This window comes from Lissotriton helveticus, chromosome 5_1 (genome assembly GCF_964261635.1).
Source record: "Lissotriton helveticus chromosome 5_1, aLisHel1.1, whole genome shotgun sequence".
NCBI lineage: Eukaryota > Metazoa > Chordata > Amphibia > Caudata > Salamandridae > Lissotriton > Lissotriton helveticus.
In genome coordinates this window covers 332,565,948-332,582,274 of record NC_136065.1, presented here as the reverse complement: position 1 = coordinate 332,582,274, position 16,327 = coordinate 332,565,948, and the positions used below count along the sequence as shown (strand labels likewise).

The 16,327-nt window shown below is 43.3% G+C and overlaps 1 protein-coding gene across 3 annotated transcripts in view; it reads right to left on the bottom strand.

The window, feature by feature from the left end:
- Positions 1 to 1,017: 1,017 nt before the first annotated feature.
- Positions 1,018 to 16,327, bottom strand: part of VWA1 (von Willebrand factor A domain containing 1) — a 369,137-nt gene continuing 353,827 nt past the window's right edge. For all 3 annotated transcript variants that reach the window (XM_078642405.1, XM_078642406.1, XM_078642407.1), the window contains 2 exons: positions 5,706 to 5,975; positions 1,018 to 1,746 (listed from right to left, as the gene is read on the bottom strand). In XM_078642405.1, coding sequence (XP_078498531.1) covers positions 1,706 to 1,746; positions 5,706 to 5,975 — 311 coding nt within the window. In that variant the 3' untranslated portion in view covers positions 1,018 to 1,705. The remainder of the gene's footprint in view (positions 1,747 to 5,705; positions 5,976 to 16,327) is intronic.

The following is a 16,327-nucleotide window of genomic DNA, read 5'->3' as shown; positions in this document are numbered from 1 at the left end:
AGGAAATGTCAATATTCCAGTGTATTTAGGCACGAGTGCGATTTCCTCTTTCAAACACAATGATGAAAAAATGCCCCTCAGGTCTTATAAATACACTCCTTGCTGTAGGTGTGCTGGGTTAGTTTGCCCAAGATCCAACCATACCCTTATTTTGTGATGAGGAGTGTGAAAAGGAAATATTTCTAAGCAGAGGTTTCTGGTAAGGACTATGGACCATGAGAAAAGTCTAGAGATGTTGCTATTTGAAGCACTGTGATATTCTCAGCAACACAAAGTGTTTTTTAATCAATACGAATAATAAAGGATATCAGGATATGAAATGACTAATGGAGATTTATTATAGTTAAAAACAGGAGCACTTTCTTTGACAGTGGGCTTGACTGACCTGAAGAGTACAACGGTGATGGCCCACGGATTGTATGAATGGCTCCCCAATGTTTGCAGACTACATTCATTCGCTGTTGCCTCGAGAACATTGAAAAGGATATTGTGGACAGTGAATGAATAGCCTGAAAAACAAGGTGTCTGTGGCCACTGACCTAGAGACCACAGGTGTGCTTTGCAACATAGCCAGAGCAAGTTGGACAACATGATAAAGCAAGTAAACCTCCTTAGAGTATGATGGAGATCTGAAACCCATTGAAGGAAGTTGTTTTGATTTGTTACCTTTCCCTCTAATTGTAAAGCGCTCTGATATACTTCGGGATCAAGTTTGCGCTATATAAAACTTTATAAATAAATTAATAAATAAAGGAGGCTACGAATGACAAAAACTGAAACTGGAACAACGAACACCACGTGTTATTATTTACAGAAAACTCTTCACAACAAATATTTTGAAGATCCATAATTTTTGTTCTTTTTCTTTATCTCTCCCTCTCTCTCTCTTTCATCTTTTTCTCTTTCTTCCCTTTCCTAAAATTACATATTCTTTTTGTTTGCTGATGTTCTTGTGCAAAAAGTTTTTGCAAATCGAAAGCACCTGTTAATAAAAATTAAAATTCAACAGGATGGCTGTTTCTTTGGTTAGCGAAACAATATTTTATTGTGTTAGTCCTTTTGTGAGTCTGATACAGAACCACTCAGATCATGGTGCACAACAAGCAAGGGGAGGCTGAAGGACAACCTGGGTGTAACAGTGAAATAAAAAAAAAAAAGACACCTTGAAAAGACATTTGGTTTAAGTAAAAAGTTTTCCTCCGAAGCAGGCGACAGTTTGTGAACAGTTCATCACTCAGCTAAATGCGTTTTTGTGACGTGTCCATTGAAGATATTGCAAGTGGAAAGAAAGGTTATGAATGTGAAAGAGGCAAATTTGTGGATTTGGTCCGTCCTAGACTATGGAATGTCTCAGACCAGGTAGCAACACAAAGCAGTGCAGGAGTTTTAAACCCTTGATTCCACATGTTGGCCTAGTCCAAGTCCCTGATCCGTGCTGTGAGCATGAACATAAGTCAGGGCTGCAGGCCTGATCTGTCCACAAAATCCTTGTCTAAGGACTAAGCAATTATAAATTAGAATAACACATCTCAAAGAGTTTGGTAGACACTTAGTGATGACCTCTTTGATGCAGGTTAACAATTTTAGTGGCCTGCCACAGAAACAGGATTGAGCATAAAGTTCCGAATTTCTACTGGTTCCCAATCCAGGCATGTAGTGACCTTTCCAAGAGTTTACACTGTGAGTGGCTTGACCTGCCACCTTCTTAGCTTGGTCCTCTCATTAGGTAACCTGGCACCAATGTAGCTAGAAAAAAAAGAAAATATTAGAACATAATTAGTACCAATTTATTCTCAGAAGAGATAAACAACTATTCATCTCCATTGTAATTTTTGCATAGGAATGTCATTTTTCTAAGACTTGTGCTCCAGGGCAGATGCTGCGCCATGGACAGTATTGGCTAACATATAGAATAGCCATAGCTTTCAACATGCTGTGTTTCAAGGAGACATCCACCCTTCATCCCACGTTTTCCATGGAATGCCCACGTGATATGGAATACCCTCCTGAAGGATATAGGGCTTGCTCCTACACTCCCAAAGTTAAAATCTAAGACTAAAGGTTACTTATTCTACCAAACTTAGGCCTTGATTTAGAATATGGTGGACAGGTTAATACGTCAAAAACCTGACCAATAGCCTGCCCATGTTATAAGAAATTACTTATAGCCTACGGCATTTGTAAAAAAAGCTGGCAGGATATCCACCATGTTTGTGACAGAGTAAACTATTCGCCAAGCATGAGATCAGGCCCTTAATGACTACATATGTGTTGGTGATTTTGTTATATTTGTTGATGATTGACATCATTTATACATATGTATTTTATGACTTGCCTTGGTCGGCTTCACCCTATTGTTGTGTTCTTTACCATGACATAGACAACGGTTCATGGTACTTTTGAAGCAAACAACAGAAAACCCCCTAAAAAACAATATATAATAAATATGCAAAGAATATAAGGGACTCCACCAATGAAAATAGGAGGGGCTGCTACAACTGTGGTCTAAGTATTACAGGTAACTAAAATAAAAGGACCGAGTATAAGAGAAGAGGAGGAGCAACTTATTAAAGAGGAAGGTTTTAGACGTTTTCTGAATTTAGTCAACTTGATCTCGGCCACAATTACTAAGATGAGTGAATTGCATTCTTTTGCTGCAGCCATTGATAAATCTCTGAAAGTGACAGCTCTTTCTTTGGGACCAGAGGTAGATACTGATGAGTAGAGAGCAGAGTACGACCAGGTGTGTTCATATTGAATCTGACTGCCCAGAATATGGGCTGTTGGCACAGGCTGCCTTGTGTATAACTGCCTCCGCCGTGATCCTTTGTTTAAATAGGTGACCATTGCAAAAATCTCAGTCCTGGGCTAATATATATATTATTAGCCCAGGACTTTATATATATATATATATATATATATATATATATATATATATATATATATATATATATATATATATACTTCCGTGTATATTGCTATGCAAGCCAACTGCAATGGCTATCGTATTGGCTCGCGGGACACAACCTACATGAACAGGACTACACAGCACAATCTCTACAATGGGGTGCCCTACACACTTTATTATTACCACATCGTACAGAGACCCTGACTAACTACCGAGTAGCACCTCCCTTTGGAGTACCGAGCTACCTCATCAAGAAACCTAGGGCCTTATCTTGAGTAACTTAAATGTAAACTGTACATACGTGTCCTCTACCCTTAATGTGATTCCTTGCCTATTGTACACTGCTATGATTCCCTGTAAAGCACTTAGTGTACAGTGTGGTGTCACCCTTATGGGATCCCGGAGCACTGTAAAATAAATGACAGAATACAATAAATAGCTGTACCATGAGAGTACAATGGCAAAGCTACAACTCTACAACTGTGTAGAGACCCAAATGAAACATGGCTGTATCTGAGCCATATCAGTAGCTGTGCTACTGCAGTTGTGTGACTTGACCATTCCTATTCCAAGCCAAGGCAGGGCTGTGCCTCAAACATGGCCAAGCCAGTATGAATGAAGCTTGCAAGTGAGTGATGAATCATAGCTAGGAAAAGAAAGCACAAGTGCCCCGAGGAGGCTCGTGTCAGACCTTGGTTCGGTGAAAAATACTCAACAAATGTTTAACGTTTTATGGGTGCACCTTGAGGAAGACAATTCCTGTTGCTGAACCCATACTGTCTCTGGCCCATGTACATCTCACAAACATTCTAACTTAAATGAAGGTTCTTGCTTAGCTGATAATAAAAGAAAATGAGTATGGCACTCTCCAGGTCCTACCAGGCCACACAAGTCCCGTCCAGCCCTCTCACCTCTTTGCACTTACCTTGTTCCACACATGTAACATTGTGTGGGGGCTGGCACTTCTGTACAGCCCCACAGCCAGGCTCCTCACCTTGATACACACACATTACATTGTTTAGGGGCTGGCACTTCAGTACAGCCCCACAGCCAGGCTCCTCACCTTGATACACACACATGACATTGTTTGGGGGCTGGCACTTCAGTACAGCCCCACAGCCAGGCTCCTTACCTTGATACACACGTGTTACATTGTGTGGGGGCTGGCACTTCAGTACAGCCCCACAGCCAGGCTCCTTACCTTGGTACACACACATTACATTGTTTGGGGGCTGGCACATCTGTACAGCCCCACAGCCAGGCTCCTTAGCTTGATACACACACATGACATTGTTTAGGGGCTGGCACTTCAGTACAGCCCCACACCCAGGCTCCTTACCTTGATACACACATGTTACATTGTTTAGGGGCTGGCACTTCAGTACAGCCCCACACCCAGGCCCCTTACCTGATACACACGTGTTACATTGTTTAGGGGCTGGCACTTCAGTACAGCCCCACACCCAGGCTCCTTACCTTGATACACACATGTTACATTGTTTAGGGGCTGGCACTTCAGTACAGCCCCACAGCCAGGCTCCTTACCTTGATACACACACATGACATTGTTTGGGGGCTGGCACTTCAGTACAGCCCCACAGCCAGGGTCCTCACCTTGATACACACATGACATTGTTTGGGGGCTGGCACTTCAGTACAGCCCCACACCCAGGCCCCTTACCTGATACACACGTGTTACATTGTTTAGGGGCTGGCACTTCAGTACAACCCCACAACCAGGCTCCTTACCTTGATACACATGTGTTACATTGTGTGGGGGCTGGCACTTCAGTACAACCCCACAGCCAGGCTCCTTCCCTTGATACACACACGTTACATTGTGTGGGGGCTGGCACTTCAGTACAGCCCCACACCCAGGCTCCTTACCTTGATACACGCGGGCTACTCAGGAGAGATCCCCGGGAACCACTATACTCAATTAGCCCTTCAGATGCAAGCACATGTACCATAATGTGGTTCTGCATGGTTATAACGTGTTGCATGTGCACCACCCTGACCCGTTCTTTGGCACATACTGATATTCACCACAACCTCTCCATTTAGTTCGTATCTAGACCCACGTGGCTATCCTGACCATCCAGAGTCTGTGCATGGATACATGCTAAAATTTCAGTCAGTCCTTTTCTGGGTTCCTATTTGGTAGTAAACATGCCTCCTGGACATCGTCCTGATAATCCCCATCAGGCTACGCAACTGCCATCCAGAAAAATGCCCTCCAGGCCTTTGCCTGGCTACATACATGCCACTTAACACAGTATCTACTGAATCTTTACATACCTACCATATTGCCAGCCTCAACATTCGCCTTCTTCCACTTACCTAGCTTTTTGTGTACTATCTGACCTCCTTCAGGCTACACTACACTGCTCCCTCTGGGTTCTTCTCTGGATACCAGACACTTCACAGTCCCCCCAATGTCCTCACCTGGGTGCACACCTTCTGGATACCTACCTGGCTGCTCTTGTGCCATTCAGCAAAGCCATACTGGGTCCTTATGGGCCTTCACCCATCACATCATGCACAGCTCCTTCAGTATTTATTTCGCAGCACTGATCTCTTTCTGCAAATTCCCTACTTCCTGTTTCTACACGTGTTATCCTGGACAGACTGCCTCCTCATCTTTACCTGGCTTCGCAAATGCCATTTGTCGCACTCTTTCCGCTACGCCTTGGGTCCTTCTCTGCTCCATAGATCCCATACAGCCAGCCCTGCTCTCTCACAATAGCCATCCCTTTATCAAATGCACAAGCACCACACTACACCGCCTGGTCTTTACCTGGTTGCACCCGTGCTTTCTTGCATCGCGATTTCCCTGGTTTGTTTCTGTACACTGGCTTCACGCAAATTGTGTCGGTTCCCCCATCAGTAATGCCGGGGAGCAACACGCTGTGGGTCTTTGGGGCTACGTTGATCAGAGATGAGGTGCCTGATTGCCGCCGACACCTTACCCGGTAGCCCACCACTGCTCCATCGGCCGAGTCCCATGTGACTTTCAACATGTTGTTGCCCAAGTCTTCGAGGTGCATGTGCCTGACTCTGGAGTTCTCTGCACAAAATGAAACAAAAGAGTAAGTTCTTTCTATTTTGGAAAAAAAATGAAAATATCATGTCTATAATATTTAGATAACACTAGTGTTTAGCGTACTATGTCCTTCCCTTTAATTGCTAAAGGTAGCCAGACAGAGGGAGATAAAGATTTTTTTCCAGCATCATACAGTTTGATCAAGTAGTGAGGAAAACAGTTCTACCATTTAGGGACATAGAATTTTGGCATTATGAATTGATAGCCAGCCACTTTCCTAATGACCCCCATCTTAACTGGTCTAAGAAATATATCAACTATAAGCAGTGCTGACCCAAAAGGTCAACAATGGGTTCCCTCTATATATATATATATATATACTTTCTTTACTAAACCCATTCTATTAATCATCTGGCTCACTGCATTCTCCATTGTATATAAAATGGAACAGTAATGCAGTACTTAGACTGAAATATAGCCCAAAGCGTATGCAGTTATGGACCCTGTAATCTGTTATGCTCATTCGCAAGGGATAAAAAAAACACCCCCTGATCTAGCTGTAAGGCGGTCTCCCAGTGTCTTACATAGGCTGCTATTTTGCCTCCTTCTTGATGCCACTGCATTTCCATTTGAAAGAATATGGCACTTGTACTGTGTCCTTGGCTGTAAAAAGTATGAGTGCTAAGGCCTCATGCTTGCCACTGCAGGACAGGACGAATGCAGAGAACCCTGCTGTCTGATTGTTGTTTTGGGCATGTTTATACAGCCGCCCAGAATCCTTTACACCAGGGGGCATATTTATGGAATAGTGAAGCAGTGCAGGGCAGCAAGTCACCTTGCTATGCTGAACTGTGTCACTGGGAAAGGGCAAAAATACACGCCATTTAAGGCATACAGCACATTCCTGACTTTTCCCCCTGCACTGGCACACAATGGTCTGCCTAGCGCCAACGCAGACACCCTTGCACGATGGTGCAAGATTCCTGCGTTGCATGCAGGATTGTTTTTGTGCAGGAAGGGACACCTTACTGCCCAAAAACAGTCCTGAGAGGCATATTCCTCTATCTAAATGTGCTGCAGATGCACCACACATAGAAATAGGAAGTAATGAGGAGACCTCGCTTCTCCTAGGGAGGTGTATCTTTTTGGCACATTCCCGGGTTTATATGGTCATGAAAATCTGGAAACGCGTCAAAAACAATGGGAGTTTTGTGGGAGACTCACGCAACGCCCATGGAATGCCTTCCCAAGGCAGAGTAACGCAACACAGTGATTTGGTGGCTTCAAAAATCTGACTTATGGTTTACATCGCTCTTACACCAAGTTGCGTGGTGCAAGAGCAAAGTAAACCAGGTCATCAATATGGCCCTAAGACTTCACCCAGGAATAGCACATTTTTATCTGGGTGAATACAGAAACAGAATCATGGAACCTCCCCCTGTGCAACTACACACTCAGGAGACGACAAAGAGCCTGGATTTAGACATGTGTGCTAACAAGAAAGTCTCATATTTCCAGAACACATGCTAAATTCTCAACTGGACGCTTCTCCTCGAGTGGAGATGCTGCTGTCAAAGTTATCTCCACTGTACCATTCATGTGGAAAAATACATTCTGCCAGCAGATTAACTACTATTGAAGAAGAAACCTTTAACAGAAGATTTCGCTCTTCCTCCAACAATTCAATGCTTGTCCATTACCACTGACATCTAAATCAGGACCTGAATGTGTTGACGAAGAATGAAGTATTTCAAAGAGAGATGATGTGCATAGCAATGTCTCTGTGTAACAACCAAAGAGGGAGAGTAAGGGAATTTTTTCACCAGAAGTGAATGGGGATTACTCCTGTTCCCCTAGGTAGGTATGTAGCAAACAAAGAAGGAGTATCGCCATAAAGATTAGAGAAATCTTAATGGGATGTGTGTTCGAGAAAAAGGAAACAATTCTTCCTTTCATAAAAACCCCTCACTCACCAACCTAGTGGTGACATGCTTCATCATCGGGGTCCACCCTGATGACCGAGCGTCACCAGGGTGTGCTACAACACCTGGATTACAGTGGAGCTGGTTTTGTGTTTGGGTGCAAAAAAAGGGGATATTAAAAATTGGCCTGGTATAAACTCAAGAAATATATTTTATTAGTGAGCGACTGGACAATATTAAAAACAGTGTGGAGATACTTTGAGGGTAATTATGACCAAGAGTATCTCTGCAAGTGGTCTGGTCTACATGTTTCAACCTTATGATGGAGAATGCCAGGTTTTCATCAGGACCAAAATACCAAGAAAATGGACGGTCTACACCCCCTAAAAGGCGTACCCAATCCTAAATTCTTGTGTACAAAAAGCAAAAAAATATTCTGCTTCAGAGTGTGAGCTCCTACCAAAAATCGGCGAGCTCAAGAAAAGAGAGACCTGTGGAAGGAAAGACAGAAAAAGGAACGTAAATATACTGAAATACGTGCCTGTAACGATGTGAAGGATCTCTCGTGTTCACAAGCAGCATGCCGATCCCATTCTGTTCCAAAGATATACCGACCGTAATTTAAGGTGGTTATCTAGTGGCTGAAAAACAATGCTGGGTGTCACTGATCATAGCGATCAACGATCCCAGATGTGGGTATGGGCCAACAACTCACACACTTATCAATATGTGCGTGTAAGGTGACGTATAATAGTTTAAGTCACACGCGCTTCCAAACTTAAGTGGCGTGGCAGTCCATCCTTTCAAAAACTATGCATGAGGACGGATTGTAAATTGTGCAATTTTACCAGGCATAAAAAGACATACATCAACCAACGTACAAAAAGACCAACAAACAAGTAACATGTAGGGTTTTTGACTTTTGGCCTGTCTTACTCATATTAGATGTCTTTAAGGCATCGGGGGGCAGAGGAGGAATTGTCCTCAACTAGAACATATTCTGCGAAAAAGGAATGGAAAAAGCGGTTAAGCGTTTGTAATGGCCGCGCGAATCAGCTGCGCCATCGAGGATCGTACATCCTTGGCGCTGTAACATAATGGATTTAGCTTACTTACAGTTCAGTTGTTGAAAGGACGGCAAAATACCTATAGCCATGCCCGCTCCCCCGCTACAGTGATCTCCGTTAGCCGCGTCTGTTAAGACCGGCGTCCGTTTCCGGGGTGGGCGTGGCAGGCTTGAGGACACGTGACGGGTAGTCATGGTGACTATTGCTGCCAGAGCTACGGTGTGGTGGAGGGTTTTGAAAACGCCCAATTCAATTTGTCATTCGGCATTGTTAGTAGAAAGAAGTAGTAAACGATACATGAGAGGAAAGACTACAGGGGCGGTATATATTTATATTTACCACAGTAAGGCGGTCATTACAGGTTGTGTGAATTGTAAACGTGAATTTTCAAAGCTCACATTATTTCAGTAAAAAATCAGCGTGGAGCATTACCCTCATGTTGCTTCCAAGGCAGTCACGGTCATCACAGACTGCGGGGCTTACAACAATGGGTGTACAAAGCTCTCATAATTCCAATAGAAATAGATGAGCAAGGGGCATTTTCCTCAAAGAATTTCGGCTATGAAGAACGATACATGTCTTGCCAAAAGGGGGAAAGGCAGGAATAGAAGTTTAATCGGGGCTTGGGACTGAATTAAATGTACACTTAAGAAAGGAAAATTACGAGAAGAATAACGCTGGGGCCGTATTGATAAAGGGAATTTTACCACACTGAGGCCCAAGGTGTACTGTCAAGTCAATCGACCAAACAGAATTGATTATGGACAACTGCTAAATTAAATGGCAAAGGTTACTGATAAATATAATGGCAAGGGTTACTGAACAGCATCGTAAGAAAGATGATTCTTTTATCAAGGTTATTTTAACACTGAGGCCCATGGTATATTGTCATTTAACCCAATTTTGTGGGTGGACAATCTATAAATCCATCGCTGTTCTTTTTCATAGAGACGGTTCTGTAGATTATGTCCAACTTGGACCTGCTCAATTACTGTCCATCTCATGTTATTGGGTGTATGGTGAGCAGTCAGGAAATGGTCCGTTAGTTTGGTTGCATTCCTTTTACAGCGTATAGTGCTGCGGTGCTCACAGATACGTTGTTTCACCTTTCGTGTCGTCATACCGACATAGAGCTTGTCGCATGTACATCTGATAAGATATATTACATTATTGCTGTTGCAGTTTGTATACGAGTGTTGCTGCCAGATTTTTCCTTCTTCAAGGTTGAGTGTTTTCGTGTTTTCAGTCAGGTGGCAGACGCTGCAGTTACCGCATCGGAAATGTCCTGTGACACTTGGAAGGCCCCATATTTGTGTTATACTTTGAACAACATTGGGTGTTGGCTCTTTTGGTCTTGTGTTTACCAGAGTATCTTTTAAGCTTTTAGCCCTCTTGTAGGAAAACAAAGGTTTTTCCCATTGGAGGCTGCCAGTATTCAGTATTGCCCAATGTTTATTGATACTCCTGCTTGTTTGATTGTAAATGGCATTGTACGTTGTGACACAAGTGAGCGCAATAGTGTTGCTGGTTGGGGTTTCTTTCTCGAGTAGGGCTTCCCTGGGTTGATTCCTAGCCCTTTTCTGGCATTTGTTAACAATCTTTAGAGGGTAACCACATTTTTCAAGCTTAGTGGTGAGGTCTTTAGCTTGACTCTTGAATTCAGAGAGTTGGGTACAATTTCTGCGCAGCCTTAAGAACTGGCCATAAGAGAGATTCTCTCTCAATGGACGAGGGTGGAAACTCTCAAACCTAAGGAGATTGTTCTTGGCAGTGGGTTTGAAGTGGGTTTTGGTTACAAGTCGTTCATTGTCTATGTTGATCTCTATGTCCAGGAAGATCATTTTCTCTTTATCAATACAATGAGTAAATCTTAGATTTGGGTCACATGAGTTGATCCAGACAGTAAATTCTTCCAGTAGACCCAATGGTCCTTGCCAAATGGCAAAGACATCGTCTATGTACCTCTTCCAAAATTTGATGTGCTTAACATAGGGGTTCTGGTTGCTCAAAATGTATTGTTGCTCGAAATCAAACACATATAGCCCCGCCACGCTGGGGGCAAAAACGCTGCCCATGGAAGTACCTCCTGTCTGTAAGTACAGTGATCCTTCATATTCAAAATAGTTTCTTTTTAGGGCAAGGGTAGCACATTCAAGTATGAACTTCTTTGAAGTGTTGTAAGTCCAAGTGCAATTGTCGAGGGTCTTCTTTAGCACCTCTATTGTTGCATCCTGGGGTATACTCGTGTAAAGGCTTTCTATATTGAGACTTAGAAGGATGGTTTCATCATCCACTTCTATATCTCCTAGAAATACCAGTAGGCTTTTTGTATCCTGTAGATATGTAGTAGTAGACTGGACTAATGTTTTCAGAAAGTAGTCACAAAATCTTGATAGTGGTTCTAGAAGAGAACCAATCCCTGACACAATCGGCCGGCCAGGAGGGGGAATTTTCCCTTTGTGCATTTTGGGTAGTTTGTAAAAGTATGGAATTTTACCCTCTGTTTTACAAAGGTAGTCCGCCTCTTGTTTGGATATTTTTCCTGCAACTTCCGCAGCCTCTATAAGTTGTAGAATCTCAGCCCGCAGCTCATCGGTAGGGTCAGAGTGTAGAGGTTGATAATTTCTTCTGTCGTCCAGAAGTTTTCTGCATTCTGCATCGTATGTAGATTTGTCCATAACAACCAAGCCTCCACCCTTGTCTGCTGGTTTTATTATGATGGTGTCATTATTCTTCAGTTCCAGTATTGCATTGTTCTCTGCTCTACTAGTGTTCTGGAATTGGGTGGTGACTGTCATGGCTTCAATGTCATTGTACACTGCTTGTTCGAAAGTGCTAATTTCCACTGGGATGGTATGTGGAGGTGGGATAAAAGTAGATTTTAACCTTAGCCCAGTTTCATTGGTGACTTCCTCTGTAGTGGTTGTTTCTTGCTTTTCAAAGAAGGCTTTTAATTTTAGTTTCCGAAAGAAGGCTGATAATTCGCAGTGGAGTTTAAATTTGTCAAGGCGAGCTGTGGGGACAAAGCCTAATCCCTTGTTGAGTACTTTTTTTTCAATATCTGAGAGTGGTCTAGATGACAGATTGGTGACTAGGTCCTCGCATTGCTTGGGCCTGCTTTGCTCCTGGTGTAGCTGCCTACTGGGTCGTCTTCCTCCCATTGGACGTTGTTCATTGGCTTTTTCCTTCCTCTTCCACGCCTGCCCCTGGCTGAAAAAGGAGGGCGGAATTGATTCTGTTGGTAAGGGTGGGGTTGGAAAGGTGGTTGCCACCCGTAGAAAGGGTATTGTTGATGTGGGTTGAATGGATCTTGGAAGGGTGGTTGACTGTAGGGTATCCATTGTTGGTGTCCCCTGTATCCCCCTCTCTGTCTCTGTCTGGTATTACTAGCACTGGAGCCTCCGCTGCTATTCGAGGTATTGCTGGAGGCATCTGAATCTGGATCAGATTGAGCAGGTACTTTGTAATCAGCTTCCGAATAAGGGTATGCTTTCACAAAAAAAAAACGTTTGAGATCTTTCTGGAATTTCTGGACTTTTTGCTGTGTTAAGTTATCCCTGTATTCGTTAATTTCCTTGTTCAGGTCATCCAGTTTCTTCTTATAGCCAGTAATCGTAGCCTTGATTTGGGATTCAGTGACTTGTATCTCTACCATGATCTTTTCTGATAGGCGTAGTACAGTTTTCAGTATAAGTAGGATCCAATCATGTGTGCAATGCCATGCAATGAGGGCCCAGTCTTTCCTAAATTCAGGGTCATCCAGGAAGATACGTGGAGCATTCGTGACTAGTAGTCCCTTAGGTGCCATGTTGTTAGTAAGGTATTCCTTTAGTATCGTACCATGCAAGGTTGTCCTTATTCTGTTGCGTTTCATCTCTGAAAGTTTTTCCCAGTCTGTGGTCTGGGAGATTGTGTTCGAAATGTTTGCATCTGGAAACATTGTGAGATTGCTCATGATTGTTTCAACTTTCTCTGTCGAGTAGGATAGGCCTTGGTTTTCAGACATGGCTGATGTGGTTGTATTAAAAGCTGGTAGTGTTGCAAAATGTAGGCTCTCGCAGCTGCCTTAGGAAAGACTGGGCCCTCATTGCATGGCATTGCACACATGATTGGATCCTACTTATACTGAAAACTGCACTACGCCTATCAGAAAAGATCATGGTAGAGATACAAGTCACTGAATCCCAAATCAAGGCTACGATTACTGGCTATAAGAAGAAACTGGATGACCTGAACAAGGAAATCAACGAATACAGGGATAACTTAACACAGTAAAAAGTCCAGAAATTCCAGAAAGATCTCAAACGGTTTTCTTTTGTGAAAGCATACCCTTATTCGGAAGCTGATTAAAAAGTACCTGCTCAATCTGATCCAGATTCAGATGCCTCCAGCAATACCTCGAATAGCAGCGGAGGCTCCAGTGCTAGTAATACCAGACAGAGACAGAGAGGGGGATACAGGGGACACCAACAATGGATACCCTACAGTCAACCACCCTTCCAAGATCCATTCAACCCACATCAACAATACCCTTTCTACGGGTGGCAACCACCTTTCCAACCCCACCCTTACCAACAGAATCAATTCCGCCCTCCTTTTTAAGCCAGGAGGAAGGAAAAAGCCAATGAACAACGTCCAATGGGAGGAAGACGACCCAATGGGCAGTTACACCAGGAGCAAAGCAGGCCCAAGCAATGCGAGGACCTACGATACTAAAGGAATACCTTACTAACAACATGGCACCTAAGGGACTACTAGTCACGAATGCTCCACGTATCTTCCTGGATGACCCTGAATTTAGGAAAGACTGGGCCCTCATTGCATGGCATTGCACACATGATTGGATCCTACTTATACTGAAAACTGTACTACGCCTATCAGAAAAGATCATGGTAGAGATACAAGTCACTGAATCCCAAATCAAGGCTACGATTACTGGCTACAAGAAGAAACTGGATGACCTGAACAAGGAAATTAACGAATACAGGGATAACTTAACACAGCAAAAAGTCCAGAAATTCCAGAAAGATCTCAAACGTTTTTTTTTTGTGAAAGCATACCCTTATTCGGAAGCTGATTACAAAGTACCTGCTCAATCTGATCCAGATTCAGATGCCTCCAGCAATACCTCGAATAGCAGCGGAGGCTCCAGTGCTAGTAATACCAGACAGAGACAGAGAGGGGGATACAGGGGACACCAACAATGGATACCCTACAGTCAACCACCCTTCCAAGATCCATTCAACCCACATCAACAATACCCTTTCTACGGGTGGCAACCACCTTTCCAACCCCACCCTTACCAACAGAATCAATTCCGCCCTCCTTTTTCAGCCAGGGGCAGGCGTGGAAGAGGAAGGAAAAAGCCAATGAACAACGTCCAATGGGAGGAAGACGACCCAGTAGGCAGCTACACCAGGAGCAAAGCAGGCCCAAGCAATGCGAGGACCTAGTCACCAATCTGTCATCTAGACCACTCTCAGATATTGAAAAAAAAGTACTCAACAAGGGATTAGGCTTTGTCCCCACAGCTCGCCTTGACAAATTTAAACTCCACTGCGAATTATCAGCCTTCTTTCGGAAACTAAAATTAAAAGCCTTCTTTGAAAAGCAAGAAACAACCACTACAGAGGAAGTCACCAATGTATCTGGGCTAAGGTTAAAATCTACTTTTATCCCACCTCCACATACCATCCCAGTGGAAATTAGCACTTTCGAACAAGCAGTGTACAATGACATTGAAGCCATGACAGTCACCACCCAATTCCAGAACACTAGTAGAGCAGAGAACAATGCAATACTGGAACTGAAGAATAATGACACCATCATAATAAAACCAGCAGACAAGGGTGGAGGCTTGGTTGTTATGGACAAATCTACATACGATGCAGAATGCAAAAAACTTCTGGACGACAGAAGAAATTATCAACCTCTACACTCTGACCCTACCGATGAGCTGCGGGCTGAGATTCTACAACTTATAGAGGCTGCGGAAGTTGCAGGAAAAATATCCAAACAAGAGGCGGACTACCTTTGTAAAACAGAGGGTAAAATTCCATACTTTTACATACTACCCAAAATGCACAAAGGGAAAATTCCCCCTCCTGGCAGGCCGATTGTGTCAGGGATTGGTTCTCTTCTAGAACCACTATCAAGATTTTGTGACTACTTTCTGAAAACATTAGTCCAGTCTACTACTACATATCTACAGGATACAAAAAGCCTACTGGTACTTCTAGGAGATATAGAAGTGGATGATGAAACCATCCTTCTAAGTCTCGATATAGAAAGCCTTTATACGAGCATACCCCAGGATGCAACAATAGAGGTGTTAAAGAAGACCCTTGACAATTGCACTTGGACTTACAACACTTCAAAGAAGTTCATACTTGAATGTGCTACCCTTGCCCTAAAAAGAAACTATTTTGAATATGAAGGATCACTGTACTTACAGACAGGAGGTACTTCCATGGGCAGCGTTTTTGCCCCCAGCGTGGCGGGGCTATATGTGTTTGATTTCGAGCAACAATACATTTTGAGCAACCAGAACCCCTATGTTAAGCACATCAAATTTTGGAAGAGGTACATAGACGATCTCTTTGCCATTTGGCAAGGACCATTGGGTCTACTGGAAGAATTTACTGTCTGGATTAACTCATGTGACCCAAATCTAAGATTTACTCATTGTATTGATAAAGAGAAAATGATCTTCCTGGACATAGAGATCAACAAAGACAATGAACGACTTGTAACCAAAACCCACTTCAAACCCACTGCCAAGAACAATCTCCTTAGGTTTGAGAGTTTCCACCCTCGTCCATTGAGAGAGAATCTCCCTTATGGCCAGTACTTAAGGCTGTGCAGAAATTGTACCCAACTCTCTGACTTCAAGAGTCAAGCTAAAGACCTCACCACTAAGCTTGAAAAACGTGGTTACCCTCTAAAGATTGTTAACAAATGCCAGAAAAGGGCTAGGAATCAACCCAGGGAAGCCCTACTCGAGAAAGAAACCCCAACCAGCAACACTATTCCGTTCACTTGTGTCACAACGTACAATGCCATTTCCAATCAAACAAGCAGGAGTATCAATAAACATTGGGCAATACTGAATACTGGCAGCCTCCAATGGGAAAAACCTTTGTTTTCTTACAAGAGGGCTAAAAGCTTAAAAGATACGCTGGTAAACACAAGACCAAAAGAGCCAACACCCAATGTTGTTCAAAGTATAACACAAATATGGGGCCTTCCAAGTGTCACAGGACATTTCCGATGCGGTGACTGCAGCGTCTGCCAACTGACTGAAAACACGAAAACACTCAACCTTGAAGAAGGAAAAATCTGGCAGCAACGCTCGCATACAAACTGCAACAGCAATAATGTAATATAT